A 20452-nucleotide genomic window follows, 5' to 3' on the forward strand; every position below is an offset into this window, starting at 1 on the left:
ACCCACATTTGCCCACAAGGCTCAAAAACAAGTAAAATACATTCAGAAGGTAACTAGTTCTACCTTTGGAACTGTATCCAAGGGCTCTGAATAAAATTCACAGCTGTGTATAAACCACACATCCTGCTCTCACCAAGACTATGCACCAAAATAATTATCAACTTCAAAAATAATGGAAATAGCTAGAAAAATCACATTATGGAGCATTTAAAAATTTGTTTCAAAGAGAAAAAAAGTTAACCTGGCACTGCCCATATATATAAAAGAGAATGACCACTACTTCCTATGAACTGGTGTCTCAAACATTCACAATCCAAATTCAAGCCCTGGATCATACAGGAGAAATGGGAACACGCAATCAAGGTTTTCAGATATATGTTCTTATAAAATTTATACAGTAGGGGGAAAAAAAAAAAAAAAGGTGTGGTGAAAAATCTAATCTGTAGTAGTTTAACCTGCTTACCCCTTCAGGATTACCTAGAAAAGGCAAATATGTTTGTTATTAATCTAACACAAGTATGACTTCACCAAGTGGACATTTCAAACTGTGTTCAGTGCTCCTGAGAATACCCTTCCACAGCAAGTCCTGCTATGAACAGCAACATAACACACAAAGTATTCCTCATGGCAACAAAATGGTCACTTAATAATTACCTTTTTGGGTTAACATACTTAAAATACCTCTTAGAATGATTACTGGAAAAATCTGTTTGTTTCACTGATTTAAAAGAACCTATAAAGAAATACCTATAATTTTGTTACTACATTAACTCACGGTTTACCCTTGAGAAAACAAAAGAGGAAACTAACCTGATTTTCCACTTTAAACTATGTTCTCTGAGCAACTTTAGTGTTAACATTTCTGCTAAGACTATCACTGCTTCAAATTTTCCCCTGAAGCTATGACTGTTCTGACCACAGTTTGTTAGAGTGATATACTGAACTTTAAACTTTTAAGAAAATGACACAAACAAATCCAAATAAAGCAAGCATGCACCTGCTCCCATACTTAATTTTTCTCTGCATTTGGTGAGGTTGTCGAGTCCTCTTGTTAAATAATAGGTTGAATCACATCCTGGTTTAAAAAACAAAATATCCACATATAGTTCCTTAAAAATCTCTGTCCTTTTCTTTCAAAAGTTTTATAACTAAACAGGGTTCAGCTCCCGCAATAACTCTACAGATTGTTTCCACCCACACAAAAAAAAAAGCAGCCTACTTACTGCACAATTTATACTCAAAATGTGTAACACTATTTTCTAACTGAAAACAAAATCAATTGTGTGATGTGTAGAGTTCATACTAACGTAGAGAAAATAAAATCCAATATATCTTGTTCAAACAGTATGTAAAATCAGGAAAGCTCACAAGAAACAGGAGGGGAATTTCAACCCTCAACTGAACTGCTACAAATGGCAAAAGTAAATTTAGGGCCTTGAGGGGGTGAGAGCAGAGAAGGATGTGAGGGCTGAAATCCTGCAGCAATTTTACAATTGCTTTTTACAAATCATTCATTTCCAGATGATGAAAAACAACTTTGCAGACAAGGCAAGAAGACCTGAAAAGGAATAAAAAGACACCTTCCCTACAAATTTGTCATCTTTTCATTTCTAATTGCCCTCATTACTGAAATTCAGAGAAACAGTAAGAACATGTAAAGGAGAAAATAAAGCATTTTAAACCCCTTCAACTAGCCCATTCATGATCAGAGAGAAAATCACCTAATTTGGAATATATTTTTATTTGTTTTGAAATATATTCATTAAGACATGAGTTCTATAATCTACACTATTTCTGCTCACTCCCATGTCCACACAAACAGAGCCCCAAGCATATAAATACTTTTCCTGTTTATGTAAAAAAATTATGCAGGATTTCCTGAGAACATGATTTTCAAATTAGAGACAAACCAAACTGAAGAGTATGTGTTTCCTTTACCACAGGAAATGTAGTGGATTTGGTTTTAAACTCAATTTATATATCAATTAAAAAGCTGGAAGTTCTTATCTGTGACTGAGTTGTGGCAACTTTTGAAAGTTGAAGAAAACAATGCCTTAACAAGAATTTAGCTGTTGAAAATATCTTTTAGAAATGTTAAATTTAATAACTCTCCAGTGCATGTCTGGGATTTCTTTGTAATCTTCTTGAGCAATGTGTAATATTTTGGCAAAATCCCAGACCCTCTCAGTTAGTAGTAGAAGAGAAAAGGAAAGGTTATTAAGTGAATTTGTTGTCTCTCTTTTTTATAAGTTTTAGAAACTTTAAACATTAAAAAAAATCTTGCTTTACATTAACTTCACCCTGTTGCTGGATTCCAAAAATTTAGTGCAGATTTGCATGTGCTCCATATGTATCTTTCCAAATCTGCCTTACCTGCCCTAAGCAGTTACTATGCATGTGCTGACCAGCTGTGAAGAAAGAGAGAGGGGGGAAGGGGAAAGGGGAAACAACTGAGCTGCAGACTTTGAAAGCCAAGAGCTGAATTTCCTGGCTTACCCTGTGGCCCACTTAATGTCTCCAGTCAGGTGACCAAAAGAGGCAAGTAAATTACACAGGAGCAGGCACTGGATGTCAAACAATAGATTATACCCACACAATATTCAATTTCCTTTTCTAATCACTGTAGTCTCAATGTGCTTGAGTTACATTCTAGCTTGGCAAAATTTTATGGTTGCTTCTCCACCCACTTGATTTCCAAGAGAACTGAGCATGATGTTGCAGTCCAAATATTCCTTCATATTCTAGGAACTTGGTATTCTTAATTTTATTGACAGATTAATCTGAAAGGGCAATAATGGCATCAGAATGTTTCCCTTACTACTAATGTGATTTAATGTGATACAGCTCAATGCAGTATGACATCAATTGATTAAATCCCAGTTATATGCAGCTGCATGAACAACAACCAAGAATTTGATTTCTTATAAAGTAAATTTTCTACATAGTGTGAAGAGGCATTTGTAATCATTCCACTAGTTTTTAATACTTAACCTGCATTTGCAGCAAGATATGTTCTGTAAGCGAATATCAAATACTGGGCTCATGGATGTTACAAAATTAAAGAAAAAAATGTCTAGCTTCTCTGACTTTCTTCAGTTTTTAGTATTCATATTTGAAGAAAACAGAGAACTAGAATGATAAAAAGTAACTGCTGAAATTTTAGAACTCAAATGATCACTTCCAGCATCCCTTTTTTTCTCATACATTTTCATAATTATATTTTCTATCACTGGCTGATATTCATGAAGTATGGACTCAGAAATACCTTGGAAATAATGGTTATGATACAAATTACTGTTAAGCAGGAAAGCTTAGTCCAAATGGCATGCAGATATTCTTGTCTGTCATCCTTTTTCTGGTTACTTGCTTGAAGGGCATAGCTCTTACTTGGTATTTTAAAAGTCCTATCATATGCATTGGCAGTGTTTTAATTTCTTATTTGATGCTTCCCAGCTAGAGCAGATACTTAGCTCATCAGCTCGAAAAAGCAGCTGTCTGCAATATGGGTTCAGCTATTCCCCTATTCTGCTATACTTCAAATATTTTTTAAAAATGCTGTGCTAATCCCTCAACAATAAAAAAAGCAGCACTCTATTAATTCACATGTGGCAAACACAGCATCTGCCCTGCCTGAGCTGAAACTCCCATCACGCCATTACTCAACCACCAACTGCTGCCAGTTCCACTGCAGCCACTTCCACAATGGTTTCAGAGATATTCAGTCTGCAGCATTTCTAATTCTCATTACAACTCTTTTACATATATGATTTCAGACATTCTTGGAGTGCGACATCAGAACAACCACAGCGGATCTGAATAGCATTTTAAATTTAGCAGATACTAGGTTTGTCTCTTAGCAGCCTTCCAGACGTTAAAGGTCTGCTTATTCCCTAAAAGACAAGGGTGCAGAGCATGGAAGCAATGTTATCAGAAATGGTTTTGGGGAAGGTGTTGCAGCCTGCAACCTCAGGATCTCGTCCAGGGAAGCAGCAGGGTTCTGGGGACCAGCATGAAACACCAACGAGACGGGCTCCCGTTCATGAAACCATTTATTCAGCATGAGAACAAACTCAGGTCCAGAACAGAGAGCCCCGAACAGAGGCACAGCAGGGGTTTTTGAGGGACAGAACCCAGGGTTTACACCTTTGAGGGTGGAGTTCAGGGTCAGGGACCATTAGAAACACAGCAAGGGAGAACCCCCCAGGGACTCAAACCCAATCAGAACTCCTGGGCCGCCCTTCACAAGGGGTTTGGGGTGGGACAATGTAACTCTTTGTCTCCCTGAGGCCGCTGCAACAGGAAGGGATGTCAAAGGGAAGATGTATTGATGGAATTACAGCAGATGGTACAGTGAATGATTACATTATGCCAAGCCGCATACTCAGAATCACTCAGAGCTCCCAAAAATCATAAAGCTGGCTTAAAAGCCATGAGATGCACTAAAACAAAAACTATCAGCATTTTTCACTTTCAGTATTTTTGGAGCTCTGGGGAGAAGCTGCCTTTCCTTCCAAGTCCTGATGGGTTGATACAATTCTGATGAGTCTGGTGAGTCTTATATACATTACCAAAAAAATACCATTTGTGTCCGGACAGTAAAGTCTTGCTAAATCAAGAACAGGGTCTACATTCCCTCAAGGAACTGAAATCAAAGATGCAAAAACCAAATAACTGAGTAAGCTTTTATTAAAATTGAGGATAGAAGAAGTCTAGCATACTGCCAAGTCAGCTTGGGTAATTATGTGAAGGAGTCAGCTGTCTTCCCTCTTTTTCCACCAAAGCAAATTTTGAAACTCATAATATCAGGGGAATTGGCACATTCATCAAGAGGATGTTGTTTTAACTTCTGTTTCCAGGTGGAATTCTTAAACCATAGCACAGAAATTAATCAACTGGTCTTACATGTCCTTGAAGCCATACTAAACTTGCACTTTTAAAGGATTCAATTGGATTTGGGTGTCTATAATTCTGGGCACAGTAATCAACTTAGGTGACTAAGTTTGGGTGTCTAAGATGCTCAGCACAGTAATCAATGTCATCTGAAACTAATTCATTACCCTCTTGATTCCTATGAACATTCACAATCTCCAGGAGCAACCCATCTGCCTACTATTTACAGTGTGTAATATGTTACTATTTTAGTTACTTGGTATTTGCATTAAAAGAATACCTACTGACTCTATTCTGCACTACACAAACATATACTCAGTGAATTCATTAGCAAGGGTACAGTAGCACACCAACATGGCAACGTGCAATGAAATTTGAGCTAGATTATGAAAATGCTGTGATGAGAGCATACTTCTGAAAACACAGTGTTTTGAAGTGCTCTGATAAAGCACTTGCTAAGATTTTTTTCTAGAATCCTTGCAGAACAGTCTGAGGAAGCTACACACTGTCGTCTTGGGGACAGGAGATACTAGAGATTAGAAATGTGCAAATACAGTGATTGAATTAAAAAAATAATAATAAAATCAAGTAAATCATATGTCAGCACTTCCCTCCCAGAAGGACATATGTACATTTGCCACCAAGCAACCAGAGGAAGGGTAACAGCCAATATTGTCTTCCAAAGTTCAAATACATTGACTTAGGTGTCTGTCTCTGCACACCAGACTACAGGGAAGGGCAGTACTATTTAAGTAAGACCACATGAGGAAACAAATTATCAACTGTTTGGATATCACCCAAAGGGGTTATGAACTATTTGTCAATGTGAAAAAGTACTATCAACTATTTATGGATCATTTCAATTGTCTCACTAAAAGCACAGATATTGAGAGTGGAAAGGACGTACATCAAACTTGAAGATCCACAAAACTAGAAGGAACTGAAAGTACTGGGCGGACTAGATAAAACTGAAAATATTTGCAGCTAAGTGGGAGATGAAATCTGAAAGCAGAAGGTAAAATTCAACAATGAAAATCATCTGGGAGGTTCTACAATTAGGCATGAGTAATTCACTGACATGAATAATTTGCCTGGAAGAGAAAAGGATCCAGAATATACATGTTTCACAAACTGAATACAAATTAAACAAAGGCTCCTTTACAACAGCAAGACAATATTAAAGTGGCATTTTAGATCATCAGCAGAACCCACAGGATTCACAAAATTTTCTTTCTGTTGTACTTCAAGATGATGAAACTGGAACTGGAGTAGTGTCCTGCATTTGTTTCTGGCTGCCACAAAACTGTTGTGTTCCAAAAGGAAAGTACAGAGATTAACAGTAAATTCCCCTTAGAACGTGTGATCTAAGGGGAAAGACTAAGCAAGCTGGGAACATTTAGCCTAGAGAATTCTCATACCAGCCTATAAGATCATAAAAGACTCCTGGAAAGAGGAAGGAATATGTCTTCTCTATTAGAAAGCTTTTCTTAATGTCTGATCTGAATATTCCTAGCTTATTGCCTTGTGTGCCACTTAGATAATGAATAGTGAAGCACTAGAATGAACTGCCTGAGGGGTTGTGGAGTCCCAGAATAACTCAAGCAAATATCTTTGTACAATATTGTTAAAGATGATCCTACATAGAGAAGGGATAGCTGCACCCAAGACTGTTTATGCTTGTTCCCTGCTTGCAGCACTGAAACTAGCTCCTGTACATTGCACTGTTCAACGCAGTCACAGCCCGCAAGACATGAATAATCTCTTTTTAACATCCTATGAACAGCCTACTATTTAAATAGAGACCAAACAGGAGAAAAGTAGAAGGAATAGGTCAGGTCTTTAAAAGATGAGATAGAGGCATGCAAAAGTGCCCTACTCAAATCCCAAAAACAGTACTCAAATCTCAAAACATAGATAGAAATGTGATAAAAAACACAGCAGCACAAATTCTGAAAATAACTCTGTTACTTGCTGCAATCTGGAACTGGTGATTTCAAGAAACTGCTCTACCTTGCATTAAAAATTGATTGGGAGCACTCCCCCAAAAAATCAGTGTCATATTAAAGAAAGTTGCAACCAAATCAGAAATAACACAGCTATTTTGCAAGGAAACATGGAACTACATTTCTTAGCTTCAGTCCAACGTCTTGACTACAAATGATTTATTTTATCTTTTTTAATTTGACAACGGCTTATACGACTCAAGTTTGAAGAAGCTTGCACAAGATGCTTGCACAGGAAACCACTATAAAAACCACTGACATTCTCAGTTGCTTTCAGCACCTGGTACTTGAAAAAAGAAACTATTTAACTGTTTTCTCATCATCATTATTACTCAAAACTGTTAAATGGCAGGAAATAAATTACTTAAGAATCTCCAAGGGGTTTGAAAAGGTAACAGTGAAAAGACAGAATAATTATGCAGGAGTGCTAAGAGGCTTCACTAATAACATTCTCTTAAATGAGCTAGCTGATCAGACTCTTAATGCAAATATACATACTATTACTGTCCTTGGCCTTCCTCATCATTCATGGATTAAATTCATCAGTAAACACTGAAGGTATTAAACAAATCTCAGATTGTTTCCTAATTTCAGCATTTATACTTCAGGCCATTTATACTTCCCATTTATCTCTCAACTTTGACAAAATGGCCAATGTCACCTGAGTATGCAAAAATGTGTAACATCAGAAAAAAAAGTGAAATAATAGAATTACTTCAAGACATTCAGTCCCATATTTAAAATCCTCAAATAAAATACTGTATGCTTGTATACAAAAGAGGAAAAAATTATTCTTGGTTTTGTGGAAGCACTAAAATAAGACTTAGGGTCCATTGTTCGAAGTCTCAAGCCAAATTAAAATGCAGTCTCTGCCCCAATGAGCTAAGTTAATAACTTGTGAATATTACAAAAGCTTTTGTTGCATTGTTACAACTATTATTCATGGTCAAAACTCTCTAGACACTACCATAACACATATGCCAAAGACAAATTTGACAAGGTTAAAACTTGTCTCTGATTAGAAGAGATATATTAGAAGAGACTTACATTGGTATTTGTAATATTTTATATTCCTTGTCTTTATGTTAGGATTTAACTGTTACATAGATTCAGCTAATGTTTCTCTACTTGACTGAAGTCACATCAACTTCCTATTTGTCTATTATTATGGTCATTCCACATGAAGCACAACTAATATTAACTGACAGGAAATTAAAAGATAACATTTTATCTGCTTTTTATCTAGAAAAGAACAGCCTTTCCACTAAGATAATTTAACTTCTGCTCTTTACCCTGGCAGGTTTCTAAAAAATAAAATGTAGAAAATATAAAATACAAAACATGAAACACAACTTGGGTCTTCCATATTGTTACAACTTTTTGAGATCTCTAGCTTCATCTACCTAGAAACACCCAGGAAGAGACAGAAGACTAATGATGTAAAACTAACATGCCAAAAATTAAAAAGTTCACCAAACCACCAAACAGGGACATCATCATTCAAAATGTGAGTACCCTCAACTTGCTGCAGCTGACATAAACCATGTAATTGCTTTGGCTTCTGCTACCTCAGACTTAGAGGTCACTCCAGCAGAGTAACCTCACTTCTGCAGGCTTCACCAGATTTGGAGTCCTCAGTGTAACTGATAAATAACAACTATTGTGCACAATGAACCATGGTGAAACAAAACAAAAAACATGAAATACAGACAAAGGAAGCCAATCGACAGTTAATCCAAAGGAAGCTGCAGCTGGTAAGCAATCAGCAAAGTTTAGGTGTAGAACTATATTCTGTTCTCCTGCCCTGGCAACAGAATGCTTTAGATGAAAGAGACACTACAACATGTTGCTGTTAAAAAGTTAAAGCATGTTATTCTTAGGTGCCTTAAACACATGTGAAACACATTCCTTGTGTTACTCAGAAACATGTAGAATCCACTTAAGACACTTAGTGGATCTGGACACACCACTTGAAGAGGTGATCAAAGTGGAAATCATATCAGAGGTAAAATCAAAAAAATACAAGAGGTTTAAAAAATATAACCTCAGGGGAAATGTGAATGAACTGACTTCAAATAATCCCAGAATAAGAACACTGTAGATGTACATATATTTACCTATGTAAAAACTTGCTAGACACAATATGGTGATCAACTACCATAACACATCACTAACTATATGACCAAAACCTATCCCTAAATCCAGATTCTATCTTCCTCACCTCACACTCAGTAGACCTATTTCTTTTACCCCATCAGTGGGCATGGAAAACTACAAAAACAAGACTGTAGCATATATTGCAAAACTTCTGGTGAACAGAAATTAGAAAAAACATCTGTATAAACTATCCTAGATATAAGTGAACAAAATTGAAGGTGTAGACTGGATAAAACTGGTTGAAGTTCCCTTGGGGATACAGATGTCAGATCAATTTTTCTAGCTTAATTTGTATTAGAAGAGTAAATTCCAGACAGTGAGTACTGCATGTTTTAGGTGATGGTCAGGAAGTATGAATTTGTTAAAACAGAGAACTACTTTAATTTTTTTTTTCTCTCACTTCCACCCTCATCCCTCTCAATACAACAGAATTACTACCTATAAAAATGAAAGGAAATCAAAAAATAATTTTGGTAATAATAGTGGTTTAAAAATAGATAAAGCCTTAGATTACCATTTTTAAGGTTTCTTGACATCAAATTTTATTAGTAAAGCATTTATAAAAATATGTGTTAGCATCATGCCACATTATATCTGAATGCAACAAAGGGCACCAGAAACAAAATTTAAAAGGACTGCATAGTTACAGCTTATATTCATAAGCAGATTTAGCATTTAAATCTTCAATACTTTAGAAAGACAACAGGACAGATACTTCTTAAGTTTGTAAGTAATTTTTGAAAATAGAATAGGAGGCCTCTCACTACCCTTCCCATTAAATGCTCAGGAGTAACAGTGTACTGGAGTATCACAGTTGTGATTCCAGTGGAGATGACCTTATTGTAGCAGTAAGGCAATAATTTTCAAGAAAACAAGATAGCCCATACCAAATTTATTTGCAGACATCAGTGCTTGGAAAGTAACTTAATGACCAGGTTTGATGACATGTCATCTCACTGTAAAAAGAAGGGATCATCCTGCAAAGTAGCAATCAGGTTATGCACAAAATATTTATGAAGCAGTGCTTAATATCAAATATCTCTAGAGATACCAAACAAGCTTCACAAACTCCACTCACAGATTGACCTGGTCTGTGAACATCCTCACCACATAACACAAACTCTCCCATCAAAGGAATGAAAATAGATGTAGTTTATATAGCAACTCCATTCATTAAACCAGCTCCGGAGAGTCCTGTTTCAGAGTTTCATGGAGATAAAGCACAGACTTCAAACATATGCATTATATGTGAACAGAAACACAATTCTCATGCTGGGAGAAAGAAGAATGTTGTGATGAGATGTGGGGAATGAGCCTTTCTTTAGGAAAGTAAATGCTATGTGAAAATAAGTGGTTTACATTCTTGAGGACAATATGCAAAAGAGTGAAACAGCTTTGAACAGCTTTATGTTTCTGGTGGCAGATGGCTCCCTTTTGGCTGAACAGTGGTAAAGGTTCTTAATCTCAATTAAAAGGTGTCTATGAGTACAATGAACCTTCACATTGCTGAAAGAGAAGCATCACTCTATTAAAAGCAAGTTCGTAAGCAAGTGTTAATCCCCATGCAATGTAGCATTTATCATTTTTCATGCAAGTGCTCATTCCAAGAGGATTATCACTTCCCCATCTTGCCCTCTGGCTGACTACACAGGGCAGAGAAATTCTTTATTCCATATGGAAGGGGAAAGAGAGGTTGGAGGAAGCTGTGATCTCCAGCTTCCAGTTTCACTGCAGCTGCTCCAAGCTGAAAGTGGGAAAGAGCACAGGCCAATGTTGCAGCAGTTGTTCTTCAATGAGAGCATGAATGTGGCTTCCCAGAAGCTGTCTAACAGCTACTAGCACATGCCCTACTACAAAGATGGGTGGAGGGAGGCAGGGGGTGAAAGAACTCTTTGCTAATATCAGTCAGTACAGATCCTATCAGCCCACCCAATTGAATACTCAGATGCACTCCTGCCCTGTCCACATACAGGGTATTTTATTTAAACTAAATTAAAGTGATTCTAATTTAAGTCCCTCAGATATCTAAGCATAGCTATGTGGCAAAAATACATAGGTATATAAATCCACTTGTGTAAGTTTCTGAAATTTGAGTTCCCTTTCCTCACTAAATATGCACTTTTCTAAAGAACTGCACTTTAGTTATAGAGAGCTAAGAAAAGATCACATTTCGGGTGGAATTACATTAATCACACGATATTTTTGTTTTCCTTTGGGGCGTAATGCCCTGACCTCCGTATTCATGTCTCTCCTTGCAGAGAGTTACCAGCTAAATGCAGCTCACCTGGGTGCTCTTATATAACACATCTACTCATGCAACAATGAATGCTACTGTAAGCAAAAATACCCAAATTCAGGAGTTCTGGACTAAGTGGTGTGTCAAACCCATCATAGAGACAATCGTAATATTACTTTGTAGCATGCCACACATATATAAAATCAAAAGCACTGAATATAGAAAAACAGCTAATAACGCTGGTAATTTGTATCCACCATCCTACATGGCTCTTCAGAAATAAATGCTGTAACAAAAACCAGATTACATGAATGACATCTAGTGGACATACTTTTCCATAACAATCAACTTTTCCTAACCAAAACTGACACAAGCTTCACACAGTAAAAACAAGCAGCTATTTATGTATATATGTATATGCAGGATGATTATGTCAGAAGTCATTGAGTGATACTGATACACAGATTTCTGAGTTCTCTTTCAGTCTTTTTAAACATGTTTCAGCTTATGAGTGGTTGCATTGTATAGTAATACAATGAGTATGAAATATATGTTAAGAAAAGGAAAAGCAAAGGTCATTCTTCTGCCCTGGATCCAATAAATGGATTAGAAGAAAGCAGTGATCCACCTGCAGTCAATATCTCCTCAGATAGGTAGATCCCACAGATCCTACCTTCATCACTTTCCAACCAGCTACAAAGTGAAGAAGCCCTCTTCTGATCAGGGCTCTGTTCAACTGCTCTTCCTAAGAACTAAATTTGACATGAATATACAAATCTGTACTATTCAGTAGCCTTGTACTATGTTTGCTGTAAAAAATACCAACAAGATCCCTCGCACCAGCAATGGCAAAAATGTGGAGAAATGTGGAGAAAACAATTAACAGTATACATAAAAGACAAATGTCCACCAATTTACACAGAACATGAGTACACCTGTATTCCTATCCTAGTTTAAACAGAGTTTTCCTCATTATCCACAGGCAAGTGACAGATGAATAATCTTAATGTGCATTCAGCTTAAATGAGTGTGAATAAATATGTCTAAAAACACATATACAAGAACATATACAAGAATAGTCTGTGATATTTCCCAGGAGATCAAAAATAAGACAGTCTCACTTGTCAACTACCTCTCCTTAACAATAACTGTGATTATTCATACCAATTTTGAAAATTCAAAGTATAAGAGACATTTAAAAATATCTCGCAAGCATTGCTTAAAATGAAAAAGTACAGGAGGATTTCCTTTAAAAAAACCAAAAAACACAGTGTCAGATTTTCAATTAAAAATGCATTTTATATTTCAATCTGAAAATTCCCTGTGTACAGGTAGAAGCTGTCTGTGTGCTTACAAGGTCAGCTTCTTTAAAGTGCAGTCTCTGACAAGAGATGATATATATGAATGAATTTATAACTACATCTCATATCATACACTGAGAGCATATCAAAAACTGCCCAAGGCAAATCTACTGAACTGGTTTCCAGACAGCTGCTCTGCCAGGAGAGAGGCTTGACAACCCACAGAAGGACAATCCCCACAAAATTATCAGTATTATGTTGTCGGGTTTGAATAACTAGAATTAATTACTCATAAATGAGCAGCTTTCTACAGAGATTGCCACAGATGATTACTATACTTTTTCAATTACTGAAATGGCAAGGAAAAAATACGTACTCCAGCACTTCTTACCAAACAGAGTGCCAACTCTAGTCCTCTATAATCACAATAAGACCAAAACATTTGTGCAGTCAGTGGTTAATCTCATCATACCATAGTAAGAAACTTCTGAAAAAAATCTAGAAAGGAAATCTACAAATAGAAACTTGTTCAAGAAAAAAAGAAAGAGGAAATGTCCTGAAAATTATATTCCTGTTTTCTTGTTTCACGGAATCCATTATGACACAAGCTTTTCTGGTTTCACTCTTTCTTGTGCCTTGTAAGATAAAGACATAAAGGAAGCAGATAACTGAAAAACAAACCAATAGGTAATTAGATCAAGGCCACTAAAGTATTGAGTATCCTTCATATGAGTAAAGACATTTATTGTGAGGATGGCCAAACAGTTCTTTGGAAATATTATCCATGTAGAGTGATAGAACATGCTTTGCTGCTTGAGAACACAAAGTTTCTATTCAGTTGATCCATGAATACATTTAATTTTCATGTTCAGTGGTATATACGCTTCATTGCTTAGAAGAAAAATATAGAAAAGTGGGCTACCATGGCAGTCTAAATAGTCCAGAGGAGTATTATGTAGATAATATTCACAGATTAAGAAAGGTAACCTTGCATTGCCTGAATTTAAAACTTCCCCTTTCCCCTCAAAAAATCTATATTTTAATATATTTCCTGTGCATAAGTTCCATCTTTTCCTAGACTGGGCTGATACAGAGAAGAAAGATTTTCTTCCATTTTGAATTTATTTAAGGAGAGTCTCATGAACAAAACAAAACTTTGCAAATAATTAAAGTTCTCTCTTTTGTTGCTTTTGATTCCAAGATTCATTAACTGAAAAGTATCCAACAAAACCACATAAAGACAGACAAGAAAATGAGTACATATCACCATTCTAGCATGGAATAAGCAGTTAGAAATTTCTAAATGATTGACATAATTCTGCTGTCCTCTTCAGTGAAAGAAAAAAAAAAAAAAAAAAGGAGACTGAAGTTCTCTAGAGCTGAGTTAGAAAAATTGGTGCACACTGTGCCTTTGTGTGAAAAGCATCTCTGCCAGATGAATCAGGTCAATAACTGAATTTCTCTGTTCCTGTGATGAGACACAAGTGACATGTGTGGGATTTTCTTTGTAAGACTCCTGGACAGTATGAAATTCTATAACCAAAAAGTATGAGATACAGATGATTAAAAATAATGCAGAGATACTTTATCTAAGACTGTACTCATCTTCCTAACATTTCATACCTTTCACTTCCTTGTGAACTTATACTTTGATTTTCATAACACATTTCAACTGACTTTGACGCCCAGATAATTTCTTCACATGAAGGAAATTTTATGCCTATCAAAAGCAGAAGTTGGTACTTAAAGAATCTAAGTAATGCCCTAATACAAAAAATCATTAATGTTGGGTCTGATGAGTTATTACAATGCATAGGTTAGTCAACAGAAAAGGTAATTGCTAAAAATAATTTCTCATTTTTTTTTAAAATAATGTCTCATGTTTTTAACTTCAATTTAGAATGGCTGTGCCCTTTGCACATTCTGAAAATGTGAACTATACTTGAGAAAACCCTGTGAGTCTTAGGACCAAACCAAGAAGAAAAATAACATGGTATCCATTCGATATCTGCAAGAATTGGATTCTCAGGTTTTTAGACTTCATCATTATGGCCTGAGAGGAAACAGCCCTGTACCTTTTGCTGAAAGTTTGTCTCTGAAAGTACTGCCCAGTTGCCCAGGATGTCTGACAGGAGAGTGACAAGCTGCCACATTAAACATCTTGTAAGCATGCCAGTTAGATAGACATTTCCAGGAGAATAAATTCCAAGAGGGCTAACTGAAAGATGAAAACCTGAATATCCAGATCTCATGCATGGTAAAGGCAAGAGAACTACATTACTGAAAACCACTAGAACAAGGGAAGACCTTATCACCCCAAGTGAAAGAAAGTAAGAACTTTATTTTTCAGCAAAATTATGTAAACCGGATGTTTTTAAGCCCTGATTTCCTCTAGATAATCATGGAACAGCTGTTGCTAAACAAGGTGTCTCATTATAGAAACTGTTTTTAAAAAATTGTACTAATTGTATTTAAGATACAGCCCAGAAGTCAAGGTTTGTGTTTTAACACTTGAAACCAAGCAAACTGGAATCCGATTACATTAAGTATCACAGGAGTGACCTATTCAAGCTACATTGCTCTGATTAAACAGCAGATATGCTCAAAGTAGGGAATTTCTCATGAAGGTTTCAGAACTCAAAAAACTATTTCTGATTTTGGCTGATAAGAATCTAGAGTAATTCATCTTTGTGGCACATTGCAAATTTCACCTCCATTGAAAATCTTTGGTAAACCTTTACAGTTAGTTTTACAGGAACCCTGGGAGACATTAAATCCCCAAAAGATGTTCAAATCCTTTCCTTTGGCTTCTGGAAATGAATACACAGAACTGAAAACTTAGACATTTCAGATGATCATGTCACAAAGTCAGCACATTGTCAGCAAATGAGAAAAACCTTAAGAATATGAAAGCCCTTGCACACCAAACTTAACATCTCAGACCAGACCAGAAGTAGATTTTCAAAGATGTGAATAGTTTCAGGACGGAGAAAACTCATCTTCCCATTAATGCTTAATTTTTATTTTATCAAATACAAAGAAAAACAATAAAGGTTGATCTAGAGAACACATTCAGGGATAAATTATGATGCTAGTGTTTCAGACAAGAAGCAATAGGGAAATTCAGAAATAACAGTGAAATAACAGAGATACAGTCAAAGGCAAATTTGACCTTGTAAATAGAAAAAAAATAGAGACATTTGCAAAGATATTTTGAACAAATTTATTCAAGTGAAGCTCAGTAAAATAAAAGCTACCATAGCATTCAATATAGAATACTTATTGTAATAATTGTAAGCAAAAAAAAAAAAAAATTTACGTACATTTTTAGGATGCTCTTAACAGGACTTTTTATTATTTTGGTCAGTACTCTAGTGTGACTCTGATCAGACATCTCTCACACTGAAAGATGATGTAAATTATCTTGATTTTCCCTTTTTAATATCTATAAGAGGATCTCATATTTGCCCAATCCTCCATGATTTAACATAACTTGACACTTTTTACAGGACTGCATATTCTGTACCACTTCATAATTTATTACTTGCATAAAAACTCAAAATACAGCAAAAGAAAACAAAATAAAGGACCTGTAAAAACAACCAACAGTTTGCTACCACCTAATTCTTCTGAAATATATAGAAATTCAATTTTCAGAAATGTGTTTTTCATTAATTGAGCAAATTGTAGTTCACTTGCATATCGTGAAACAAAAATAAAATATAAAAATTAGTGGCAGTCATTAGCTGAGTAAGCAAAAGATAGCATATTCAAGAAGTAGAATGAGGAATGAAAGTCAGGTTTCAGAGATCTGTTCTGTATTACAAATTACTATATTGCAAATGAGCTGTTTGAGAAACTATAAAACTAGTACAATAGCAACAGTGAGGGTTAAGTCAAGTTTATGAAGAGCTTTGCAATCTAAGTATAGCTTGGGTCAGTAAAGGGAAAAAAAAACCCTCTAAAACCCAAAATATTCTTATGGTTACAATCAGAATTGCAACCATGCTAGCTGATGCAATGTTAAGCCATAAACACATACACACACAACTCCACCCATAAAAAATCCACCCTAATTATTGGTTTATGAACAAGAAAATTCAGATTAAAATCGTTTATAATATTTAGGTAATATTTCTAATACCTACTACAGAAACAGCACACAGAAACACAGGAACCATAGTTTTATTTGGAGATATTTTTCAAAAAAAAAAATTCTTTTCATAATGGCTAATCAAGATTAAATCAAAAAACAGCTAAAACAATCTCCTAAACCTAGAGAGCTGTCTATGAAAAAAGAAAAAAAGGATACTCAATGCATGCTTTTCATTTCGACTGTGGAAAAACAAAGGCCAAAAGGACATAAAAGAGCACAAGTTTCAGTTACTCAGCCAAATGCCGTATGGTGAAGATAAAATGCTTTGTTTAGTCAGGTTTTTTGAGTTTGCTTATACAAACTTCAGATACTTCAGATCTGTTTTATACTTTCAACATACTAAAGTTCAAAAGGCTTGCACCAAAAGGTCGCATCACAGCAACACAGCAGAGTGTAAATACAAAAAATTGTGTAATGTTTGGTTACACTGGGTCATGAGAGCTGGTTCTAGAAAACACACCCATACTGCTACACCAGTAGCACTGGAGACAAGAATACTGCAGGACTAAACTCATTCTTGCAGAAGGAGCCACAACACCTCCCCACTGGTCCGAGATAATCTGCCATTTGCTGTAGCTAATTCATAACAAGACCGTGGATTATGCAGTACAAGTATTGGGAAAAGTCTACTAGATGAAGTAGACTTTGTCATTACAAACCCAGCTCATTTTGGTTTTAGACCTGAGGAGGTCTGGCTGTGACTAGCTAGTGAGAGAGTTCTGCATAATACTGGAAAGTTTTTGCTTTGGATTTTATAGTCACTAGCAGATAATCTTTCAATTATGATCACCATGACCTTCACCACTGGGAAGACTATACACTAAATTTCCCTCACTTTCTCTAAAAATAAAGGAGAGGGTAAAGAAACTCAGCAGTGCTTGGGTGCAGTTCTCCCAGGCAAATGCTGGAAACTGCCCCTCTCAAGGGCTTAAAGGACTCTGGAAATAAATTAAGAAATACAGGCTCTGCCTAGCTAGATGCAAACATGACTACTTGATAAGAAATGCCAAAAATTATGAAAAAAAAAAATCCATTTTTTAAACTTAAATACATGCTTAAGTCTCCATAAATGCATAACCTCCATCTAAGAACACAAAATAAACAGCTAGAAAAGAACAAAATTTTTGTTTACTAGAAGAGTTTACCATACTGGTCAAAAGTAAGATAAAACTTGCAGTGAGATTTTTTTTTTTCCTCTGTTTGTTTATATGATGAAGGTCATGTTATTTTAAGGAATGTCAACCCTTCATTAGATGTAGCAGAGTATGAATTCTGCTGAGGAAATCTGAGTTCTGGTTAATTCCTTTTGTCAACCTGTTATCTCACTGAGGCAGTGATTTGTAGCAAAATCAATAGAAAATTACAAAGATGTAGCACTGCCAGATTATCTTGGCCATTTAGACTGCTCTTGTAGTCTCACAAGATAAAACCACCAAAATTCAGAGGGAAAAGATTGAAAGATCTCCATTTATAACTGGTATGGAATGGAAGTCAGGTAACCCTAAAAAAAAGGTTTCTCTGTTAGGTGAAAACCAGTCAAGTCATCATTCTAGCTTTAAAGTCATCCAGTTTCAGCAAACACCTTTGATCTATTTCAGTGTTCTGTTACTAATCTACTGCTGATGAAGAAATATGCAAAAATGCAGAGATGACAATGAACAACAGAACCTTGGCATACCTCAACACAGACACATTACAGACTACAGGTCATGGGAAAAGTCAATTCTCAATCTCATAATACACAAAATAATTAATTCCAAGGGAAAAAAACCTAATGTTTTCTGCTTACCTGATATGGAACAATACTCCCATGAGCAGTACCCCAGCGTTTCGCTTCAATTTTGCAATTAAGGTAATTAGCTGCTACATGAGTGAGACATGCGACCTGAAAATGGAAAAAAAGTATAGTACTCAGGAAAGCTGAAACTTCATAGAGAGCTTCTCTGAGATTTCCTTCTATGTGCTTTAGATACATAAGTTAACATATTTCTATCACAAAAGCATCCTTTAGATATTATTTTGTACACTTTTTTACTATGAGAAAAACTCAAGCTACAGCTATATCACAGAAGTGCTTAAGTACAACTCAACAAACTCAAAAACTAATACGTTCCCTGTAATATCAGCAATGTTGGACATACGTAGCATTTAACTAACCTGAGACATAAAAGAGTGTTACACTAAATATTTTGAGAATGGTCAGCTGCAGCAGTGTCTTGTCCAAAGTCTAGTGGGAAGCATGATGGCTTTGTGGGATAGAACTCACCATTTCCTGAGCCTCAATCCCATGCTTAAATCACAAAGATTTTTCCCTCAGTTACAAGATTATCTTTTAGTTTTCTCCTATGCTTCTCATTTTACATGTCCAAGCTATGGAAAATATTTCTGAATTCTTCAGCTCCCCACATGTTCTGTAATATTAATTAAGTCCTGAGCCTTGATAAATCATCTGTCATTAGAAGATAAAGAGAGATTTAGCAAGTTATTAGTCAGACAGAACTGGAAAAGTATTAACTTTTGGGAAAATACAGCACGCTAACTTAGGAACCAGGATGTGAGAGTTTTAATATATATTTTGTAAGTATGATTACATCTTAGGGAAAAGAAATGAACGTTTGTGATGCAGTAATGCATGAAAATCAATGGCTCTGCTATAACCCATAGCAGATTCTTTATTCTTAATTCTTTGATGGAACACAGTGTGTGATGATATCTGAAGCCATGTAAAACAACAACAAATCATTACAGTTACCATGGAAGGTTATCCCTAATTCTTCAGACACAATGCATTTGCTTTATTCTGTTAACTAGCTGCACCAGTAAGTGCAAGTGCTTGCCTAAACAGTAGGCCACATGAAAAAAATTTTCCAAAAATATTACTTTCTCCATATTTCTCCCATTAGATGGAAGAACTTTGCTTTGATGATCTAAGTATTTATACTATTTTTTGCCTACTAGTCAGTCTAGTCTACAACAAAACTAGCAATTAATTCAGAGTCCACCATTCATATTCCAATATGTGAATTATATAAGAATTCCCAGGAAATGAAAGCCATTTAATTTTCTTCTTCTTTCTCCATATATTCTGAAAAGACAATGTGAATATGTCACTGTCACATTTAAAGAAAATATTTAACTGTAAATCATTGATGCAGTGATTTAGTACAGCAGAAAACCTAAGAAAGTATCCAGCAAATAAGAGTCCAACTACTGACAAAAGTTGTATTTGTATATACTAACTAGAAATACAAGTCCCCATTCCTGAGTACTGTTGGAAAACATTTTGTAGCTGGATTACAGGTCCAGCTTTTTATACCCCAGTGTCACTTCATTTGGATAAAATATTGAACCATGTCTGTCCTTTGATCCCTAGGAAAATCTCAGCAGTTAAGGAAATGAACTGGAAGTATCTAGAAATTTTTTTTTTTTTTTCTAATTTGCAGATTTCCTCAGTAATATAGAATGAAACACACCATGATTATAGAGAGAGTTCATGAGTTACAAGAATGTGCCATTCAGTAACACATAGCCTTGACCTATCACTTTTGTAAGTTTTCAGTTTGGGGTCACACTCCATAGTGATAATTTGTCTGCCACAGCAAATGGCTCTGCAGTGATGATGAAATATTATTCATTATATATTCTTCTGTATTTGTATGCAATACTACACAGCTGACACATTACACACAAATTTCACTGACAGGTAAGA

General features: G+C 35.6%; 1 protein-coding gene across 5 annotated transcripts in view; it reads right to left on the reverse strand.

Annotated features, from left to right (window-relative positions):
* Positions 1–20452, reverse strand: part of SUGCT (succinyl-CoA:glutarate-CoA transferase) — a 320759-nt gene that overhangs the window by 239241 nt on the left and 61066 nt on the right. For all 5 annotated transcript variants that reach the window (XM_058832253.1, XM_058832254.1, XM_058832252.1 and 2 more), the window contains exon 10: positions 18533–18628. In XM_058832253.1, coding sequence (XP_058688236.1) covers positions 18533–18628 — 96 coding nt within the window. The remainder of the gene's footprint in view (positions 1–18532; positions 18629–20452) is intronic.

The sequence above is a fragment of the Poecile atricapillus genome, chromosome 2 (genome assembly GCF_030490865.1).
Source record: "Poecile atricapillus isolate bPoeAtr1 chromosome 2, bPoeAtr1.hap1, whole genome shotgun sequence".
Lineage (NCBI taxonomy): Eukaryota > Metazoa > Chordata > Aves > Passeriformes > Paridae > Poecile > Poecile atricapillus.